Raw genomic sequence first — 23,357 nt, 5'->3', positions numbered from 1 at the left:
TTTCAAGTTACATCTAGCTTTAATAATTCTAAAGTGGTCTTAAAGTACTCAGGTAAATCAGCACAGAATGTCATCTGCTCTGACTTCTTTGTTGGAAATTGTGAAAGCTCTACTCTAGATCTATGTAAATGCAGTGGCATTTTAAGCATGTTTTCTGTGCTTATTCCTAGCCGGTCTGTAATTGATGTTGGCAATTTCTGAAAATAGAAAAACAGTTAATAAAAGTATTCAAAGTGCCAGTCTGTAATTTGGTCTCTTGTGGAGAGTTGTCTTATTAGCAATCATACCACATCTTCCTTTTTTATATTTGTAAGAACCAGACAATTTAAAAAAAAATCAAAGTATGGCCTAAAAAATACTGACCTAATCATCCTGACCATCATCCTGAATAAGAAATGTTAAGTCTTTGGTTTCTGCATGTCTGGTAATTCCAGAAATCTCAGTTTTCTTTTGGTATTAATGATAGAAAATTACAGAGTTAATTGTTAATTTCAACCAAATTATATCTTGAATTCAAAAACAGATGAGGAAACAAATTTTATAATGGGGTACCATGATACATTTCCATTAAATGGAACGGATATTATATGTAGGTTAAATTTGTGTGGGTTTTTAATTTCATGGATACATTTTTTCCACGAAATAAACGAAATTAAATCCTCCACAAAATTTATTGCTTTTACAGTATGTCATATATCAGATATATGATATTTGTCCCTTGAAATGTTCAAAGTGCATAAATGATTGTACATGCTTTGATATGTAATTTCTATAAGAAGTTTTTGAGATGATGACAACGATTAGAAAATCATTTATATTCATAAAATATATATGAAAGAGTCAGTGATACCAGAAATGCAATCACAAATCTACATACAATTTATCTGGAGCTAAAAAAACTCTTATCAGCCAGCATAAAACGATTTTTAGTCCTCTCAAAAATATCAAGTACCAGTATGCAAAACTAAAATCCATCATTTGTAAATAAGTCTGATAAAAAAGAAATTACTTGTCTACAGGTACATGGTCTATAAATGCAAAAAATATACCTGTGGTCCTTTATCAGCTAATTCTGGGTCTACACACACTACCTGCCCAAGTAAAGGTGCCACTCTGTTGGAGTATGTGTTGTCTCCTAGAATTGGTGCTAAATTCTGAGTCATTAACAGTTCACAACAATCCCATCTTGCTACGAGATAGAAAAATGTTAATCATTGAACAATATTGACCACACACAATTCTCATGCACACTGCATTTCTACATATGTTTGAAGTTTGTTTGGCTGAACATCAAAACCATTAATTTCAGAAAATGGGTGAGGTTAGGGGGTTAAAGGGCACAATAACGCCAAAAGAAGGAAAAATTATGATTTTTGGTCATTGTTTCTTAAAATCTAATAGGGTGCGCCTATGTGTCCTGGGAAAATTACGTCGATTTAGATAGCAAAAACAGTGCTAATGACATTCGAAAAAAAAATAATCCTGGGTCACGTTGGCGCAGGCACTTAAAAACTAAAAAATTGTTGTACAAGACACTTGAAAAGTGAATAATAATTACAATATTTGAATAATAACATAAAGTTTACCCCCCTCACCTCACCCAGTTGCTAAAATTAGTCGGTTTGCAGTTCATTCATCCTAACAAACTTCAAGCATTAGGGAAAATTTTAACATAATAAGTAGCTTTCAAAAACAGAATTTGAAAAATGAGAAAATAGGGGGGGGCCAAAAAAAATACTTTCTCCAAACAATATAAGTTTTAAAGTATAAACTTTCAGCTGATTTAAGCAGATAATTATGAAGCTATCCTATGTTTTATTTACAATTCTAATATGACGTGCTTCATTTGCTTTGGGAATAAACCCATGCTCTATATCCAATAAAATTTGTTTGCACATGCGTATATTGACTACTGCAGAATAATGAATTTTATCAAATTGGCATACATTTAATATATTTGATTAACTTTAAAAACACTTCCAACTTCTTAAATGATGCATATGTTGTTACTAATTTAATTTATTATGACTGTAACGTGTTGCACTTCGAAACTGACATATTTGACCTAGATTTGACAACCGTTCATACTGGCTGTTAAAAACTCCTCCCTCTGAAAAATCACATTTCCAGTCGTTTGTTTGTTTACAAACAAAAAAGGGTGGTTCATAGAAGAGCCTACACAAACGCTCTACATCTATACACATCGGACATAGAAATTACTGTAATTGTCCTAATCAGAATCGAAATAATTGATGCAAGCTATACTTTATTGTAGTTTTAACACGGGTAGGCATTATATTCGTGTTATTTTAGCCCTCACTATCGCTAGGGCAAAAATAATCACGAATATAATGCCTACCCATGTTAAAACTAAAAATAAAGTTCAAAATGTATTGCTTGCATCAATTATTTCTTAAGCATCAAATCCACTTACATATCTTATAAATATCTATTCTAAAGGTGCTATCTTCTTGCATTACATCTTAAATAGTTATATAGAGGCCAAAATTAATTCAAACTGCCCTCATAAGCCATCTTTCATTGAGACACATTTTGACAAATAGAATTATAACTTTTCTTGATTAAGTATTGAGTATATCAAACGATGATTGACAATCTCTTGTACCATCATAACTGTTTCAATTTAGTACCTTCTTCCTTGATCTATACATATGACCAATTTCACTTACATTTGGTCAAAATCAACCAGATGCTTCGCAGGGCGTAGCTTTATACGACAGCAGAGGTTGAACCCTGAACGGTTGGGGCAAGTATGGACACAACATTCGAGCTGGATTCAGCTCTAAATTTGGATTGTGATTAAATAGTTGACACAGCATAGGTTTCTGACACAGAATGAATGTGTTCTAATGAACTTAATTTTTTTGTTTTCTCTAAGAGCAATTCACTATGCTATTCAATATTAATCCTCTCAAAAAAATGTTTGAAGAAAATTTCTTTTTATTTATGAAATTTCAAATGAGAAAAATTGAACCCAATTTTTTAATCACATCCCCCTTTCCCTTATTCCAAAACTAATCTCAATCAAAATATTCTAATGGAGTTTGCAACAATAACTACTCATTTAAATACATTATAAAATATTAAGATGTAAAAAAACTGCTTGTTATCACTGAATGGTAAAGATTATTTAAATTTATCAGTTGGTAGTAAAAAGTGAATATACATTGTATATTGTATATAACAAAGATTTAAGTTGATTCTGGACAAAGAAAGATAACTCCAATTAAAAAATATTCTTGCAATAAGATATTTCTTGCTTACTATTTTGGACAAAGAAAGATAACTCTAATTAAAAAAAAATTTGCTATTTCACAATATTGTGAAATTAGATATTTCTTGCCATTGCACAATACTGTGCAATTGAAAAGACTTGCTATTCCACAATACTTAAGTTCATTTTTAGATTCAGCATATCAAAGAACCCCAAGGATTCAATTTTTGTTAAAATCAAACTAAGTTTAATTTTGGACCCTTTGGACCTTAATGTAGACCAATTTGAAAACATGACCAAAAGTTAAGAATTTACATACACAGTTAGATTCGGCATATCAAAGAACCCCAATTATTCAATTTTGATGAAATCAAACAAAGTTTAATTTTGGACCCTTTGGGCCCCTTTTTCCTAAACTGTTGGGACAAAAAATCCCAAAATCAATACCAACTTTCCTTTTATGGTCATTAATCTTGTGTTTAAATTTCATAGATTTCTATTTACTTATACTAACGTTATGGTGCGAAAACCAAGAAAAATGCTTATTTGGGTCCCTTGTTGGCCCCTAATTCCTAAACTGTTGGGACCTAAACTCCCAAAATCAATACCAATCTTCCTTTTGTGGTCATAAACATTATGTTTAAATTTCATTGATTTCTATTTACTTAAACTAAAGTTATTGTGCGAAAACCCAGAAAAATGCTTATTTGGGCCCTTTTTTGGCCCCTAATTCCTAAACTGTTGAAACCAAAACTCCCAAAATCAGTCCCAACCTTTCTTTTGTGGTCATCAACCTTGTGTCAAAATTTCATAGATTTCTATTAACTCAAACTAAAGTTATAGTACGAAAACCAAGAAAATGCTTATTTGGGCCCTTTTTGGCCCCTAATTCCTAAAATGTTGGGACCAAAACTCCCAAAATCAATACCAACCTTCCTTTTATGGTCATAAACCTTGTGTTAAAATTTCATAGATTTCTATTCACTTTTACTATAGTTAGAGTGCGAAAACTAAAAGTATTCGGACGACGACGACGACGACAACGACGACGACGCAGACGACGAGGCCACCGTGATAGCAATATACGACGAAAAATTTTTCAAAATTTGCGGTCGTATAAAAAAATACTGTAACCTGAATTTGAACATTACAGTGACTAAATGCTATATATATGCCTAATAAACTTTTCAATTAATATCATATATTATTATCCACAGCATTAAACTGTAAGTTTGAAAGATATCCTTGGTGCTACGTACATGTATATAAGTTGAAACTATTTTTAAAGAGTATAAAGTGGTCCTTAGGTTAATAAAAGGACTCTTGTAAAGCAGCAAAATACTACATTGGCTCTGACTTCTCTGTTTGAAACATCACTAGCCTCTACATATTAAAGTAACCCATGTAGATTACACTGTCTACTTTTACATATTAACTTATTGTATTGAATTGGTGCATGGTATCAAAACAATCTAAAAATCATATTTAACTATCTACTTACATGTGTTAGTCATTAGTTCCACATATCCACATTCCTGTCTTTTTGACAGTGTTTTTATCTTGTAGGTGCATATTACACCTTGTCCTTTTTTCCTTTCATTTACTGACAATTTGTTCACCTCTATAGACTATATAAAATGTAAAATGAATTTATTTTGTAACAATAAGGATTTCATGAAGGTTAATCCAGAAAACTCCCCCAGGGCAGTAACTACCTTTTTAAAGGGCAAACAAGGCAAATGTGTTGGCTGTTTTTTCTGGCAAAAAAACGAGAATGGAAAAAGCTAGGCATGCAGGGGTTGAAAACATCCTGACATTATCATATCAAGAATTAGGTAATGCATACTTGGATTTGTAACCTATTTTGACAGCCTTTGTGCTTTTATTTCAACTATGTGAGGTAAAGCACTCTCCGCCTGACAAACATCGCCATTTGGTTCTACAATTATTTATTTCTCGCAAAAAGGATCTCGACTACTATTGACATTGACGGTTGGTTCTGAGATCTTTTTCAGCCCTTCAACATTTAAAGACATGGTCAGGTCAACGATGACTGAGGACAGATTATGCGGTTTAGCATGCTATTGTTATTCGTTTACTTTTCTACATTGGCTAGAGGTATAGGGGGAGGGTTGAGATCTCACAAACATGTTTAACCCCGCCGCATTTTTGCGCCTGTCCCAAGTCAGGAGCCTCTGGCCTTTGTTAGTCTTGTATTATTTTAATTTTAGTTTCTTGTGTACAATTTGGAGTTTAGTATGGCGTTCATTATCACTGAACTAGTATATATTTGTTTAGGGGCCAGCTGAAGGACGCCTCCGGGTGCGGGAATTTCTCTCTACATTGAAGACCTGTTGGTGACCTTCTGCTGTTGTTTTTTTCTACGGTCGGGTTGTTGTCTCTTTGACACATTCCCCATTTCCATTCTCAATTTTATTTATATTCATGTCCATTGTACGGACAGGCAAGTGAATGCAAAAGCTGTTCTCCAATAATGAGATCTTAGTGGCACAAAAAAAGGCAAAACTAGCATTCACAAACTGTGACTAGGTTCTACTATTTGGGCTTTATTTAAAGTTTTATTGAAATGTACTATTTTTAATGAAGCTTTGACCAGAAACACTTTTCTTGCTTTTTCAACTATCAAATCTGTATCCAAGTGTAAATGGATACATGTTTAATGGTGAAAAATTAAGGGCAAGTTTTTGCCATCAACTCTGAAACTCGGTAAATATGAAACAAAAACTTAATTAGCAAGTTTTATTTCAGACCCATATATTTCAATTTACGTATGGGGGCCTCAATTGCATGGCGGCCACCAGACCTCTTGCCATGTCTGCTTGGGATGTCAAATTACAGTCCTGTCATCAAATGCCTCACATTTATAAAATGTTATTTTCATTTACTTACAATATTAGTACAATATTTCATATGCCATTAAATAATTATTCAATCAAAAAATCTATAGAAATTAACAACTAAATTCAAATAAAACATTTTAGACTTTAGTCACATTAGTATGTACACCAACATAATATTTCAATACACTATTTCTTCAAGTTTTACTCTGTTTCCAAATAAGTTCTTAAGCTGCTGACTATGCACTCAGCAGTATGGGCTTTGCTCATTGTTGAAGGCAGTACTGTGACCTATAGTTGTTAATTTCTGTGTCATTTGGTCGCTTGTTGAGAGTTGTCTAATTTGGCAATCATACCACATTTTCTTTTTTATATTCACAATAAACTTTTGAATCTACAGGCCCAAAGCCTAAATCTATGAAAATTTGAAATAGCTTCATTTGGCCTGCAGAGATGATTTTTACATGCTCCACAGCACTTTTTGCCAGCTTGGGCTAGTGGATCTGTGGTTGAGAACAATGACTGCTTAAGTAATCTATATTTGGTATCTCCTGTGCTCAAATTCTTAAATAAGATAAAATTGACAAACCTACAAATTTTAAAGAGGTCTAAAATAAGCTGACATATATAAGAAAAGTCATTATCTGACATAGAGATCTTTCTGAACAAGATTCCTTTGAAAATTGCTGAAATAAATAAGGGAAGGAACTTTTTGTCTTAGATGCAGGACCTGTATTTTAATCAGATTGCTCTTGGGGAAATTTGTTCAAGTACCCTTATGTATGGTATAGGGACAATGGAGATTATCATCATTGTCCACATAATATAAGAACTTTCGCTCCAAACAAAAGGAGGAGCTAAACCATTTGGTACCCTATGATAAATACATGTTAAGATATATTCCTAATAAACTGTGATTTTAATGTGGTTGACAAGATGTCAATACTTAATCAAATATATGCAAAATGCATTAAAAAATCAGTGATTAGAACCAGGTTGATCTTATGATAGATATCTGTTCAGTTATTAATGGGAGGTGAATTCAAATACGAAAAAAAGGTGTGTTAAACATCTTACCTTATTTTCTTTGTGTACAAAGTAATACAGAAATGAGCATTTAAATATTTATGAACCATGATTTTGTTACCATTTTCTTGATCTTGGAAAATCTTATTATATATACAATTAATGTCTGACCATCTGTCATGATGTCTGCAGGTAATAGAATTATATAAGTTATGCATTACTTCAAATCCTTATCTGCCAAAATACTTCTTATTTTCACACAAAAAATGTTATACAAAACTTCTTATTTTTTAGCTATTTACATGTAAATTATCTTTTTTATAATTTTTTTAACTTTAGTACATAAAACAAAATTGACTAACAACAAATCTTTTCGGGCAGTGAAATTCATCATGAAATACTTTATAATACAATTTGTCTGAATCCTTATTCTGGAATTACCTTCATCAGGAGCCCTCAAAGTCAAAAACGTTTGAAAGCCATGGATGAAGAATTACTTGAATATTTAAGAAGTTATATGAACAAAAAGGACATAAAAAGAAGAGGTAAACCCACATAAGGTCAACCTTGGCTTTTTTCTACAGTACCTAATATATCATTCTTGTTAAGTGAAAACAAACAAAATATAGCAGTTTTACAAACTTGTTGAAATGTAAACTTTTAGCTGTTTATGGAAAAGTAGAATACCTATGTAACATAAATAGGGGCTGTTTTTGACAATACAATGCACATGTATTGAGTTCTAGCATCATTAAGTCATGCTAAATTACTGAAATCTTCACAATTTTATCCTTAGAGTTAAATTTTAGATGTTTCTTGTCTTAAATGGAAGTGGCTGCATTTGTGTTCATTAAAATTTAAATGTAAGTTGTATTTAATAATAATACATAACATAGATAAAGGTTCATTTTTGACAAAAACCATCTGAAAAGTGACATATCATGGCATATTTGATAGATCTTTCATATCTAATAAAATTGAGAATGGAAATGGGGAATGTGTCAAAGAGACAACAACCCGACCATAGAGAAGACAACAGCAGAAGGTCACCAACAGGTCTTCAATGCAGCAAGAAATTCCCACACCCGGAGGCGTCCTTCAGCTGGCCCCTAAACAAATATATATACTAGTTCAGTGATAATGAATGCCATACTAAACTCCAAATTGTACACAAGAAACTAAAATTAAAAATAATACAAGACTAACGAAGGCCAGAGGCTCCTGAATTGGGACAGGCACAAAAATGCGGCAGGGTTAAACATGTTTATGAGATCACAACCCTCCCCCTATACCTCTAGCCAATGCAGAAAAGTAAACGCATAACAATACACACATTAAAATTCAGTTCAAGAGAAGTCCGAGTCTGATGTCAGAAGATGTAACCAAAGAAAATAAACAAAATGACAATAATACATAAATAACATCAGACTACTAGCAGTTAACTGACATGCCAGCTCCAGACTTCAATTAAACTGATTGAAAGATTATGTCTTCATCATATGAATATCAGGCACAATCCTTCCCGTGAGGGGTTAAGTATCATACCATCTTAACATATATGAGAAGAACATAACCAGTGTTATGCCAAAAACTGGTTTTTAAATAAATGTGTTTAGTTCTGATGCAAAGACCCTATAAGTGAATCAATATTAACGCCAAAATATGCAATCTTTAATGACCTGACAACAGTATCGTAACTATATCCCTTCTTAATAAGTCTATTTAAAGGTTTTGTTAGCTTCTGAGGTGAATACTGACATTTTTGTGCTTCATAAAGAATATTTCCATAAAATATTGGATGTGAAATACCTGAATGTGTAAGAAGTCTGCATGTTGAGCTATATTTACGAATGATGTCCTTATACCAATGATCAAATTTAGTAAATGTTTTGACTAGTTTGTGATATTGAAAAACCCTGGTGTAATAATTTTTCAGTAATACATAAATTTCTCTCGTTAAAATCTAAAACATTGTTACATACACGAGTGAATCGTACAAGTTGAGACATATAAACACCGTTAGATGGTGACAAGGAAACGTCACCATCTAAAAGTGTCCAAAACTTCATCAGATGAACCTGAAATTTGAGGCCAAAATTGGCCCTTAGTGGACCTACTCCTTTCAAATGTTAACAACTGGTTGAAATCATAAATACCTCAAGTTTACCCTGGATCTCTTTCTTTTTCAGAAATATTTGTTTAATCTCTTCTGACAGGTTCTCAGGATTCCCAATACATAGCAAACTAAAAATACAAAAAATCAAAAATATATTTTTAAAGAAAAAATAAGTTTCAAAAGTTTGCTTCAGAGTTCAGACATTATCTCTGAATCATTTAAAATCTTCTGCAATAATTTTATAAAATTTTATGAAGGTGTGACATTTCATAAATGTTTTTTTTTTGTAAATTTAAATTGCTGAGTAACAAACATAAACACCAGACTGTATCTACTTGTCAACTGGAATAAAAAGTCCATTTATCAGTAAAATACAAAAAAAATAAAGTAAATATTTTTAAACTTTTGTTCTGGATACTGTCATTTGGTCTTAAACAAGCTACTTGCCAAATTTCATAAAATCCATGTAAGTTTCCCAAAGTTATTGATGTTTTATAAAAAAAACTTTAACCACAGACTCAACCTAAATATTGACCATGTAGACAGAATCTAGGATAACTATGTCTTGTTTTCCAAAAATAAATTTTGCAGGCACATCAAAGATGATACAAGCATGTCATGCATGTATTGCAGTAAAAATATAATGTTTGAAAGGGAGGGATAAGAGTAACCATAAGAACAAAAATGTTTTCACACAGAAAAGGTTCCAAGTGAACTAAAATGGGCTAATAATGGCAATTTCAGCAAAAATGATGGCCACTCATGGTTTGTGCAAAATTATGAAGTCCTACTCCAAAGCAAACTTGTCAGAGAATGAATTAAAAAAATACAGTTTTTATTAATTTGGATATTTTGGCAGTTGATATCTCATATTGTTCATTAATCACAAAGTTTAAAAGCGTTTTCTGCTGACCTTTACACAAGGCCGTACATTGACCTATAATGGTTTACTTTTTTTTTTAAATGGTTATTTGGATGGAGAGTTGTCTCATTGGCACTCACATCACATCTTCCTTTATCTATGAAGACAACTAGAGTACAACCCATATCTCTTTGTTTATATTTGTACATGTTTTATGTTATTTGCTAACGTCTTTAATTCTTATTAATGGTGATGAAGTGTGTTTGCATGCATAGACAACAGATAAACAAACATACATATCACATTATTTTATCATGTCTTGATGGAAAACTAATGTGTTGTGTGGGGATAGAACAGTCACAAAATATGTATTTTTCATTTTATCTACTGTGGATTTATTCATTTTCGCTGGATACCAATTTTCATGGAAACAGGTAAACAACAAATTTAAATCTTTTCATTAGTTTGTATGCAAGAAATTGAACCCTCAGTCTAACAGTCCTCAGTATAACAATTAAACTTACTGAAAATGCTGATGCAACTGCTTAGTTCCGTATGCCAAATAAAATTTATCTGCAATACTTTTAGTAATAACTTGATTCTTTCCGAATACAACTATGCCACTGTGATTCCTGAAAGTTGTATAAATCAATATCAATGTCAGGGTCTAAACTGTTCAGAAACTTACACTATAAATCCCTCTGTGAAATAATTTAACCAATAACTAGAAGGAAATCAGAAAATCCTACAAATTTGTGGTCCAATGCATATACATTTTGTACATGTAACTACAAACTATATATATATTCACTCAAACATTGTTGAATATAAACAAGAAAAAAAACATCCTTAGATAATGTTTGTGAGCTACTCTTGTTTCCTGTATACTGTTGAGTTTAAATACAAAATTTACTTTTAAATGCATATTTTTTTCTTTCTAGTCAAATTATAATAATGTAATTCCATGTTATCTTTCAGGTTGTTGCAAATATTTTTTATTTTCATGTATGACCTACAGTTTCAATATCACATAATCAAGACTTTACTTTCTCAAAAGTTTGTATCCAAAATTACTAAATTGAGAAAATATTGATTTCCCGAGGTCCATTGGCAGAGGGAAGATTATAAGCTTGCCCAAATTTAGAGATTTTGATATAAACTTTTGATATAAGGCATTAATGTTTTATATTACACTGAACTTAATATAACTTAAGGTAATGCTACTTCTGTTGCATGTTTTATGTTTTTAGTCTTTTGTTGTATAATAATTTTTATGAAAGTTTAATCAAAATTTGTGGCTTCATTCAACAACAAATAGTTATTCTGTCCAGGTTCAAAAGCAGGCCAAATTAGAAAATACAATGTGAGCATGTTTGCACTTTGCTGAAGGTGAAAGATACTCTTTTTGCTGGAAGAAAGTAAACATGCTGTTATACCTTTGTTATCTTATAACTGGTTACTTTTAAAGTAAAGTATAATAATAAAATTTAACTTTTTTCAACTATCATGACTGTAGTATAAATTACAGAATATTAGGGCTTTCGTACAATTTAGCAAGAGGTATATTTTATAAACAAAGAAAACATATTTTTATAGTTATTTGAAGTGATCTTATATCATTACACATACCTTGGAAGCGGCAAAGCTAAGTTCATGTCAGGCGAATTAAAATGGTGACGTAAATCTTCAATAACTTGATACAAGGAAAAATTGTCTATTAAACGTGCATCTATCTGTAATGTCTTTTCAGCTGAAAAAGTAAAACTATTAACATCAATAACATGAATAAGCATGTATATAAATCCCACTATCATAACATTTTTTTCAAAAAGGTAAAACTGTGCTACTTTTCAAGATAATAGGAGTTAAGGGACAAAAAGAATTAATGAAAGGACTTGAAACGGAACAAAAGGCAGCCTCTGGCCTTTGTTAGTGTTGTACGATTTTTAATTTTAGTTTCTTGTGTATTTTTCAGAGTTTTGTATGACGTACATTATCACTGAACTAGTATACATTTTTGTTTAGGGGCCAGCTGAAGCACACCTCTGGGTGCGGGGGTTTCTTGTTGCATTGAAGACCCAATTGTGGTCTTCAACTGTTGTCTGCTCTTTAGTCGAGTTGTTGTCTCTTTGACACATTCCCCATTTCCATTCTCAATTTTATGTAACTATACAATCTGTTCCGCAATTCCAATTGTAAAGGACTGTTTAAATGATGCCCCTAATATTAAAACTGGATCTGTATTTTGTGGTAATAAGCATTGTGAATAAGTTTCATACCATTGAGTTGAGGCAAACTAAAGTTAGAGAACAGATATAAATAAATTACCAATTTTTCCAATTGTAAAGTGGCATTACACTAGAATGGTTAAAGTGAGGCCACCAAATTTCAAATGTCATCTGTATTTTGTGGTTATAAATATTGTGAATAAGTTTCATACAACTTGGTGAAGGAAAACTAAAGTTAAAGAACTGAAATTAATTTTGGGACTTACAGAAGGACAGACATACATACGGACAAGAATCCTTAATGCCCTCTCCCCTGCGGCAGAGGCATAATAAAATAAATGGTGAATGCATATAAAGGCACACAACTCAAAAACTGTATACGTGAGGCTATAAGTTTCAAAATATTTGGTTGAGGCAAAAAAAAGTTATAACACAGAAACAAAAAATTCAGCAATTTTCCATTTTTATGGGGCCAATACACTAGAAAGATATAAGTGATGAAACCAAAATTCATTGATCCTTGTTTTATTGTAATAAGCATTGTGTATAAGTTACATAACATTTTGTTGAAGCAGACTTAAGTAAGAGAATGGAAACAAAAATTTCAGCATTTTTGTAAAGGGGTACAACTCTAAAACAGTAATCATTAAAATGTGTAGCCATCAAAATTTGAACTTGATCTTTGTAGTGTATTGATAAGTAAAAGTATAAAAGTTTATAATATTTGGTTCAGGCAAACTAAAGTAAGGGAACGGAAACAAATTTTGAGACGTATGGGAGGTATGTAGGTACGATGAATAAATGGACAAGGGTCAAACTGAATGCCCTCTTCATGACAAGGGTGCAATAATATGAAGTATGATTGCCAATGAGAAAGCTATCCGACAAAGCTGAAATGAAGTGGATATGAGCAACTTAATGCAATCCTTCACAAAATAGAATCACAAAACGGTAAAATGGTCAAGCCCTTATTTATGGTTTGTATGAATCCATAGCTTTTAAAAACTAATCTTTGTGTTATCAAAATGTTGGCACTTTCTACAAGATGAGTGTTTGTAGGTGAACTGTATTAAATAACCTTACCTTTCATAGGCAATCCTGCTGGCTTATTGATAGCAATCAAATGATCTGAAAAGCATTTATTAAAAAGACAGAATAACTAAAACAATACTGAGGATAGTGAGGAATATTGTTTACATTATGATATTATCACATGACAATATTTTTGTAGCTACTTGTGATTCTAATGCAACACTCGTTTCCTGGCTCCACTACGTGCCACCAGTAAACCTAATTTGCTACCATCAAATCACCAATTGATGCTGTAATCTTTTGATTAAAGCCAGATTGTTATATATACATATACTAAATGTTGTAATAATTACATAAATGTATATATATATATAGAGTTATCTTACTTATCTTTAAAAATAACCATTTGTAGAAATATTGCTCTTCTTTTTTATATTTTTACGTAATTAATAATGAATTTGTAGTTCCAACTCGTGGACTCTTGTATTTTCATGGTTCTTTCCTATTTAGAGATTCTCATTTTGACTGGAAAGTACTTTTATTATATAAAATTTGTTGTTTATTGTCTTCTTTCCGTATCGAGAGTCCAAGAACTTGTAATTTAATCTTACACAATATGCCTTTCTCCCTATCTTTTAATTGTCCTCCCTTACAAATATTCTATGATATATGAATGACAGATTTGGGTTGAATATTAAAGACATGTTTTTTAGGGATGGTATTTGATGATGTCTCATACTCATAGACTTATACCTCAAATTTCTTTTTATTCATATCAGAGTTTCATGCAAAACATGATAATCAATGACATTCATTCCATAATAAAAAACACATTCATGACATTACGGCATTCAATTCTCCTGATTATAGAATATAGAATTTTAAAAACAAGTTAAACTGTTCAAATAAAAAACAAGTTTGATGAATAAAGTACATAAACATTATAAATATATATGGACCATAATTTGGTATTCGGCCTTTGGTTTCTTTCGGTATCCTTTTTTATAAGTTCTAAAACTTTAACTTTTATTCTGTGGGTTGTGTTGGTGTTAGAATAGTATTAATGGAACAATTGAGTTTTTCAAGAAAAAATTAATACATTTTGATTCACCGTTTACGTGACAGGAAACCAAACAGGAAATCTTTATTTTCTTTATTTTGCACAATATATTTCAAAAGACATATAAATGAACACCATTACTAGTGTTACTTGCTTCATGTTAATATTTAAAATCTATTTTCAATGTTAAATTAAAGTTTTTTTTAAACGCAACAGGAAACCATAAGAAACCGAAAGCATTTTTTAAGTTTTATTTTATTGCAAAATCTGCTTAAAATAATCTGAACAGTATACTTTTTCTTAAAATCCATCTTAAATGTAACAGTATTATAAAACTCCTAAATATGTGCTTGTTTTGAAAACAATTAGTACAATTTATTCAGAAATTTCCATTTTTTCTTCATTGATACAGGATACCATAATTGTTGTATATTGATGTTTAGCCAAAAAAATGTATTTATATTTGGTTTTGAAATTCCAGTTATATACAATTTATTCCAAATCATTGGCAATGTAACATTCTTTAAATCCAGTAAAGAAAAACACTTTTAACTTGGAATTAAAATCTTTAAAATAGGCACAATGTGATACTTGTGACCTGTACACCATCTACATGGTTTCCACATTTTAACCTACTTTAGTGGGCTAAAATCAATAAAGTACTTCCTTTCAAGTCATGCATGGTAAAAGTTTACTTCTCCTTTGTCAATTTTATTGCGTTTCTGATAAGTGTTTGCAGAACATGAATAAAAAATAATAATTAAAAATTGTGACAAAGATGGCAACTTTGTACATTCCAAGTGTTACGGTATATTAACATGTATTTTTTATTAAATTATATTTATTTACCTAAAATATCCAGTAATATTTACTGCTGAAGTTAAATCAATCCAACGAGCATTGGTACAATGATAAGAGACGTAATTTCGATTGATTTTTCCAAGGACTCTTCACATCGTTATCCGGAAACGAAGTGTGTTCTAACGTCTGTCAAATCTGAAATCGATTTTGTCAAGTCATTGGGCATTTATTTTCACACAGGATCGTATGTAACATTAAGCACATAGGAAAATTAACAGACCACTGGCGCAATCTCTTTGACAACTGTATTTTCCTCTTTTAAACAAGACGAAACAAGTCTACAGATTATGTTTGCTAACATCCCGTTGGAAACAAAAACAATGTTTAGACCTAGTATTTTGTACATCCGGCCGTAATGGCGTGACCACATGTTAGTCACATGTTTCACGTATGACCGGAAATGAATAGACAAACAATTTTTATTAAAAAAGAGGAAATAACTGGACTTCTGTTTCGTGTGAAATGTAACGCATAACGATAACCTAATTTTCTAACTTAATTATTACGAAGAACAGAACTAGAATGTAAATCCTCTCTGATTTACCTGTTTGAACATCTCGCGAGAGTTCATATTTGCATATTGTTATAAAGAATTCTATTACAACAAAGCAGATTACATCATCTAAAATTTGCGTTACGAAATCAGACTCCAAAGTAACGCAACTGTTCTTACACCTGCTACAGAAATATTTATAATTTTCGGCATTTTCTTCAGACTTTTCTTATTGGTCGATGTTCTGTATTATTCGAAAGCAAAAGTTACGAATCTGCCGGTGACGATTATCTATAAATCAGTCAGCGTTATGCACTTCGGAAGCGGAAAGTAACGCGAGAAACGACACAAAAATACGGTCGTATAATCTTTGAAATTTGTTAATTTCAATTTTTTTTCTAGGGAAGAGTAGCATACACTTGTTTGTTGATAAAAATAAAGGCTTCTTTAGATGTAGTTACGACTTTTCTTACAGTAATACACATTTTTATCACTTTTCTATAGTTATAGGAAACGAGCCCAATAATAAATTATGGTCCATATATATAAAGTTTAAAAGAACCAAGAAAAAAAAAAGGAAATTTAAAATAAAAAAACATTGTACTACATCTTATATACTTCATCAACAAGTACACTTGTTTGAATAATTACTAAGATAACTTACCATCCTCAAATACAACGTTTTGACACAAATGATTAACCAGAGTGTCCTTGTTTGTAAGTATGTCTCGCAATTTTACATAATAATGAAGCAAGCCATCTGATTTTCCTTTGGTCTGTGACATACAGGTCCTGTGCATTACTTTTTTGACTTGGTGTCTACATAATTTCCTTACTGACATCATTACAGTCGTATAGCTAAACAGCATTCACATTCAACAGTTGTTCAAGATACCTAAACAAAGGATAGAAAATGTTAAAAAACACAATCAAATTTATTTTTCATACCTTCAAACAACCTTATTTGCTACCAAGCTAGTGAACTATATAAAGCTAAATATCATCATAAAGCCAGATCATATATCGTAAATAGCTACATGTACTAGAAGATGTGGTCATCTATCGTAAATAGCTACATGTACTAGAAGATGTGGTCATCTATCGTAAATAGCTACATGTACTAGAAGATGTGGTATGAGTGCAAAAAAAGACAACTCTCCATTCAAGTCACAATTTGTAAAAGTAAACCTTTATAGGTCAAAGAACAGTCTTTAACACAGCTAGAGCCTTGGTTCACACCAAACAGCATGATATAAAGGGCCACAATAAATGACTAGTGCTAAATTGCTGAAGAGAGCCTTGAGGCATCGTTTGTCTTGAAAGGCTTAAATTTGCAATAATTAATACTTGTTTAATTTAATAGTAAAACTAACAACAGTTAAATCATCTTGTTTATCTACATTATCTAAGAATATTTTTTTTTCATAAAATAATGTGGGACAATCAAAACTTATCATGTGGGACAATCAGAACTCTAAAATTGTAAAAATTACAGGGACATTCATGGTTAACCTAGTTTTTAATTGACACCTGTACACAAGACGTTGTTCACTCCAGGATCTAGTCTAGTTATACCACTGTCCCAGGTTAGGGGGAGGGTTGGGATCCTAACATGTTTAACCCGCCAAACTTGTAAATGTATGTGCCTGTCCCAAGTCAGGAGCCTGTAAATTAAGTCGTTGTCATTTGTTTATGTGTAACATATATTTTTTTCATTCATTTTGTAGATAAATAAGGCCATTAGTTTTCTCATTCAAATTGCATGTTTCACATTGTCTTATCAGGGCCTTTTATAGCTGACTATGCAGTATGGGCTTTGCTCATTGTTGAAGGCCGTACGGTGACCTATAGTTGTTAATGTCTGTGTCATTTCGGTCTTTTGTGGATAGTTGTCTCATTGGCAATCATACCACATCTTCTTCTTTATATAGACTCTTTCAAAAATGTTTTATATGTCTCTCAGATGTTAATTGTTGAATATATATGATTTTAGGTTTTAAGGGGCTTGTTGGTTTAAATCGTTAAAAAAGTTATTTCAATTTTTACGCAATAAAATGGCATTTTTTTTCACCAAATGGAGATAATTTGGAGCTTTTTTTAATGATATAAACATTTTAAAAAGTCAGCTGGGGGCAAAACAATGTATTTTTTTGGTTGATTTTTGCCCCATATTATAAAGTAACAACTAATAGTGTAATAAATAAAATTTGTAATGAAAACAAATGTTTCAATTTTTGCTGATTTGTTTGTACACTCGAGCCTCCTTAACTAGTCAAAATAATTATGACGTCTTGAAAGGCTATAATACTTAAGCCTTTAGCGTGAAAGAAAAAAATTATAATCGCCTTTCAAGACATGATAATTATTTGGACTAGGTCTTTACTAGTCATGCTAGTCCAAATAAATATGACATTTTGTACTGACTTTTTGATGAAAATATGTGATGCCTTCCTATAAAGTGTAACAGATTAAATAAAAAATATCCTTTCTAGATGTGTAATTATTTGTACTACATGTAGGTCTTAATCATTTTTAAATTGTTTAACTATATCTATGAGCATCTAATGAGTTTGTGCCAATATGACATGTATGAGGGTGGTAATGGGGAATAACCTTCATGATGCATAACAGTAAAAATTCCTACCAAATGATGTCACTCAGCACCTGATGTAAACAGTATTTTTTGGTGCATGACAATAAAATGTACTTTCTTTTAAACAATAAAAAAAATGACTGATTTTGACAAATCAAATTCATTTTTTTCCCAAAAATGAAGGTAATGATAATTATTAAGACCTCTGACCAATCACAATAAGGATAGTTTGATGAATTCTAACCAATTTGACACTAACAGAAGCTTAAAGTTACCATTACTACCCTCCAAGATGCCAGCAATAAAATATTTGCATGTACATGTATACTGGTATATATATATATATATACATGTAGAATATAGGACAGAAAGTCACAGACAAAAAAGTCAGTGACAAAAAGTCACAGGACAAAAATTTACAGCACAGAAAGTCACAGACAAAAGAGTCCAAGACAAAAAGTCACAGAACTAGAAGTCACAATTTAATTGAATAAGAAAACACTTATTTTACAAAAAGATTTTTGTATTTTTCTTGTCAGAACTATTGTATATAAACCATCTTTGTAAACAAAATTTATCAAAAAATATCAACATTGATCAAGATGATCGAATAATTGTTAAAAAAACAGAATGTCAAAGTGGCTTGGCACTTAAATGGCTTCATGGTGCCAAGAAATATATCCTTTGTATGATTAAAATTGAAGTAAATCTTCATTTTTCTAGTCCTAGATAACTCTGAGGTCCAACGGCTGTTTTGCCAGACAAGCTAGCGCCAAGGGGCATCAGAGTAATCTCATTCTTATATCTTAAAAAGAAAATTATATCAGATATCTCATACATTATAGGAGATATCTTATAAAGTATATAAGATATCTTATAAAGTATATAAGATATCTTATAAAGTATATAAGATATCTTATAAAGAAAATTATATAAGACATCCTATAAATTATATAAGATATCTTATATACTTTATAAGATATCTTATATTCTTTTATAAGATATCTCATATAATTTTCTTTATATATAAGATATCTTATATATTATATATGATATCTCCTAAAGTTTATAAGATATATATTTGAATAATTGCATTGAAAATCAGTCTCCCTTTAAAGCATAATTAAATGAGGTTCCTTCAACCAACATCCGTAATAAATCTCAAGTCTTTACACCGTTTTATTTAATTTCATTCATACGAAAGCTTGTTGCTATATATTTAAGGAGGCTCGAGGGTGTAAAAATTTCAGAAAAAAATTAAACATTTGTTTTTCATTACAAATTTTATTTGTTACCTTTTGTAGTTGTTACTTTATCATATGGTACAAAAATCATTCAAAGCAATCAATTTGTATTGACTCCAGATGACTTTTAAAATGTATACATCATTTAAAAAGTTCCAAATTATCTCCCTTTGGTGGAAAAATGTCATTTTTTGGCTTTAAAATTGAAATATCTTTTTCAACTCATCGGTGACCTATATTTTTAAAATAATTTCCACAGGACCTGTACTTATACTAAATTATTGTAAAATTTGAGCAAGTTCTGTAATAAATTTCTTTTCTTATTTCGATATTAACACAATGATTAACTTTATTTCTCCTATTACTTCAACAGAAAAACCTACTTTTACAAAAAAGTATGCTTCTTTCCAAGGCAGATCGTGAGCGCAAATGAACAGTGACCCCACTTTTTTATTTTATTTTTCTGTTAACTATAAGATAAAGTTCATTTATAGAAAAATTTAGAGAAATCCTATATAAATGATTTAGACCCGCGAACCCCCTTAAGATAATAACTAACAGTGTTTCGGGATTTTTTGTTTACATGTATACTATTTAAGCATATATGAGATATCTTGTAAAGTTTATTAGATATATCTTGAAGTTAGAATAAATAGTAAAATGGATTGCCATAATAATGACACATTTCCTAAACATTAATATGAATATATGTACAGTATTAACAAAAATGTGTTCCCAGTACATGGATGCCCCATCCCAACTATCATTTTCTGACTATGTTCAGTGGACCATAAAATATGGGAAAATCTCTAATTTGGCATTCAAATTGGAAAGATCATATCATAGGGAACATGTGTACTAAGTTTCAAGTTGATTAGACTTCAACTTCATCATAGACCAGGAGAGGATCTAGGATTACAGGTTAGAGGTGACGAAGATTGAAAACTTTGCTGAGTCGAGCGGAGGTATAATTATCGAAGTTATTGAAATATTTTTCTAGAGAGGGTGCTATGTAGATATCTTGCCAAGCAAAGCATGGTGAGAAATTAAAGTTTAAAGCTAAAACTGCATAAATCCACCCCTGACATGAGGCATTTGCTAATTTATTAGTAATCACGTTGATTCCTCTAACTTACTGTTTTATATACTTCTTTGAATGTTAAACAGATGCAATGTGACAACATTAGTTTTCATCATCTATTCGGATACTTTATTGCGCTGAGGACAACCCATGCTGTGCAAATTTTAGGGGGGGGCGCACCCCCGCCACCCCCCCCCCCCCCCCCCCCCCCCGCCTAAATCCACCCCTGATGACTACCTCAAACAAAAACTTTAACATGAAGCGGGACAGACAGACAGACAGACAGACAAACGAACGAACACATGGCAGTAACTACATGGAGGTAAATGAGGCAAATGCCTCATGTCAGAAATTTCAAAAAAAAAAGAAAGTTGGAACATTATTGATGGCAAGTGTCTTGCAAGATTCATGTTCTCTTCAGTGACTTCACTCTCTAATATTACCCCTGCATGTTTTCATGTTACTTTTAGTTTTCAGTGTTGATGGTCTATTGTTTATAGTTATGTGTCTTATCTGCACCTGGTTTGTCTTTTGGTCATTTATTGTCCTGCTTTAGTTATTACTATATAATCCTACTTTAATTATTACTATACATGTAGTTTATAGTCATGATAGTCAAAGTCAGGGGCGTAGCTAGAAAGAAACAATGTGCAAGCAACTTTGGGACCCTTTTATGCAGGAAAATGTTTTTTTTCGGTTTTTCGGTCATGCATTGTCATAGGACAGTTGATAGAGGAGCTTCATGTAGATAGGACTTATAAACAATTTATGAATGTAAAACTATTTAATAAGCTTCTGATTAGAGTAAATCATTGCTAATTGAAAACATAAACTACACATTTTTCTTATACAGAATTTACTCGAAATTGTAAAAAATCTGCTATTCGGGTCTAGACAGAAACGAACTTCTCTATTTATTTGTCGGCAATATTCACACTATCCCGATGAATATGCAGTTATGCTAGCGATAATAACCTCTCATTGTTCATTAGTGATCGTACATTTGATTTCAACAGACGTAGTACATTGATAGACCTCCACGGTCAATGACGGTAGCACTCGCGAGATGTTATAAACCAGTGTACATGTTCGCCATCGAGCGACCACCCAATTGAATTCGTCAAAATTACATACCAGGTCAGTTTCGTATGTCTCTGACAATGTTGAGATTTGTTGGTTTGTTATATTTCCTACAACAGGAGGAAGAAGATACGACACAAAGAAGCGATTTTCTGATAATACCAGACGCGACTCCACTCTCCAGTTCCATTATCATAGGCATTCGATTTTCATATGGTCTATAAACGCAAAATATAATGAGACTTTCCAATACCGTTTTGGCGTGTTTGCAGGATGAGTGGCTCTGGTAGTCCGTCGAACACATCGCCATGGCATAATTTCAACGATATCGAAGGGTTCTCGACTGATAAATATCATGCCGATTGATACATCTCATTCCAAACAGATAAACCGTACTCTGTCAAATGTGCTCCGAAACTACATGTGTTAGACTGAGAATAACAAATTCAAATATTGTAAAAGATACAAGTTACACTGTCCGATTTCGTCGATCATGCATGATCTTCAAAAAAACTTCTATTCTGAAACCAAATGCCGTTATTTAATGACATTTCATAAATTAAAAAAGTGACAACATATGTGTTTCCTTTAAACTTTAATTTTTTATTTTTTAATTTTGCAATATTTTTTTTTGCATACCGAACCAATGTGCACGCAACTGCGTGTTGGCGTATAGGGAGCTACGCGCCTGAAAGTGTTGCTTTCATTTGTAAATCTAATAAAAAAAAAAAAAATTAAATGAGTCTTCTAACATGTCTAATACTGAATTAAGGGGGGAAAAAAAATTAAATTGTAAGAATATTTGAAATTTAGGCTGAGCTCTGTCTCGCTGTTTTGTTCTGAGGCAAAAACTTTCACTTTTTAAAAGGCTAGTTATGGCCGGACTGGAACAGACGGACACTCAGACCAGAAAACATAATGCCCATAAATGGGACATAAAAGTAAATATTTCAAGATACTTCTCTTGCATTGCATCAGAGACATATAATGCAATTGTATTATATGTCTCTGATTGCATATATTCAAACAATAGTGTCAACAAAAATTTGTGACTTTTTGTCCTATAAAATTAAAATTTATGACTTTATTATAATAATTATGTCCTGTGACTTTCTGTTTGCCTGCTGTGGTTTAGCATTGATAGTAAAAAAAAAGATCTGATAAAACACGTTGAATGTAAATGATATGAACCTGAGGAGTCTTATAATAATATAGGACTACATGTGCATAACAATATTTACCTGATTACTATAATTTAATGTATGTATAGTGTTACCAGCATGACCAGTGAGTCTATGATTTGATACCACTGCATAAAAATTTGAAAAGAGTAATATTTAAGGATGAAAAATCTCCATCGTGTTATTCAAATTTTGCTTAAAGTTTTCTTATAAAATCTTATAGAAATACGCATATTATGTTATGTTAGATTTATAAAGATCGTCTGTAAAGTGTGTTGATAAAAACTGGATTCGTTGATATCGAGTATGTACGTCAATGATGTTAATAATCATGAAAGCTACAATTCTTAACCGATATGACTTATATAATATTACACGAAAAATGTAAATTAAATTGTTGGGGATGC

At 31.5% G+C, this 23,357-nt stretch overlaps 1 protein-coding gene across 1 annotated transcript; it reads right to left on the bottom strand.

Annotated features, from left to right (window-relative positions):
• Positions 1-23,233, bottom strand: LOC134725675 (pseudouridylate synthase RPUSD4, mitochondrial-like). Its single transcript, XM_063589692.1, has 9 exons — positions 23,011-23,233; positions 16,436-16,666; positions 13,409-13,453; positions 11,727-11,847; positions 10,622-10,729; positions 9,276-9,363; positions 4,737-4,863; positions 1,050-1,189; positions 1-197 (listed from the first exon to the last, which is right to left on the bottom strand). Exons 2-9 carry the CDS (start codon positions 16,638-16,640, stop codon positions 3-5), a joined length of 1,029 nt encoding a protein of 342 aa, XP_063445762.1. The 5' UTR covers positions 16,641-16,666; positions 23,011-23,233; the 3' UTR covers positions 1-2.
• Positions 23,234-23,357: the final 124 nt, after the last annotated feature.

This window comes from Mytilus trossulus, chromosome 1, assembly GCF_036588685.1.
Source record: "Mytilus trossulus isolate FHL-02 chromosome 1, PNRI_Mtr1.1.1.hap1, whole genome shotgun sequence".
In the NCBI taxonomy this organism is placed as follows: domain Eukaryota; kingdom Metazoa; phylum Mollusca; class Bivalvia; order Mytilida; family Mytilidae; genus Mytilus; species Mytilus trossulus.
Note: the sequence above shows the minus strand (reverse complement) of the source record. Positions and strands in the feature narration are given on the sequence as shown.

Excerpts from the sequence above, each read along its gene's own strand:
- LOC134725675 (XM_063589692.1), bottom strand. The coding sequence starts at position 16,640 with ATGCTGTTTAGCTATACGACTGTAATGATGTCAGTAAGGAAATTATGT. Across the intron at positions 4,864-9,275 it reads AGATCCAGGGTAAACTTGAG|TCTATAGAGGTGAACAAATT; the intron begins GTATTTATGATT and ends CATTTTATATAG. Across the intron at positions 198-1,049 it reads TAGCTGATAAAGGACCACAG|AAATTGCCAACATCAATTAC; the intron begins GTATATTTTTTG and ends TTCTATTTTCAG.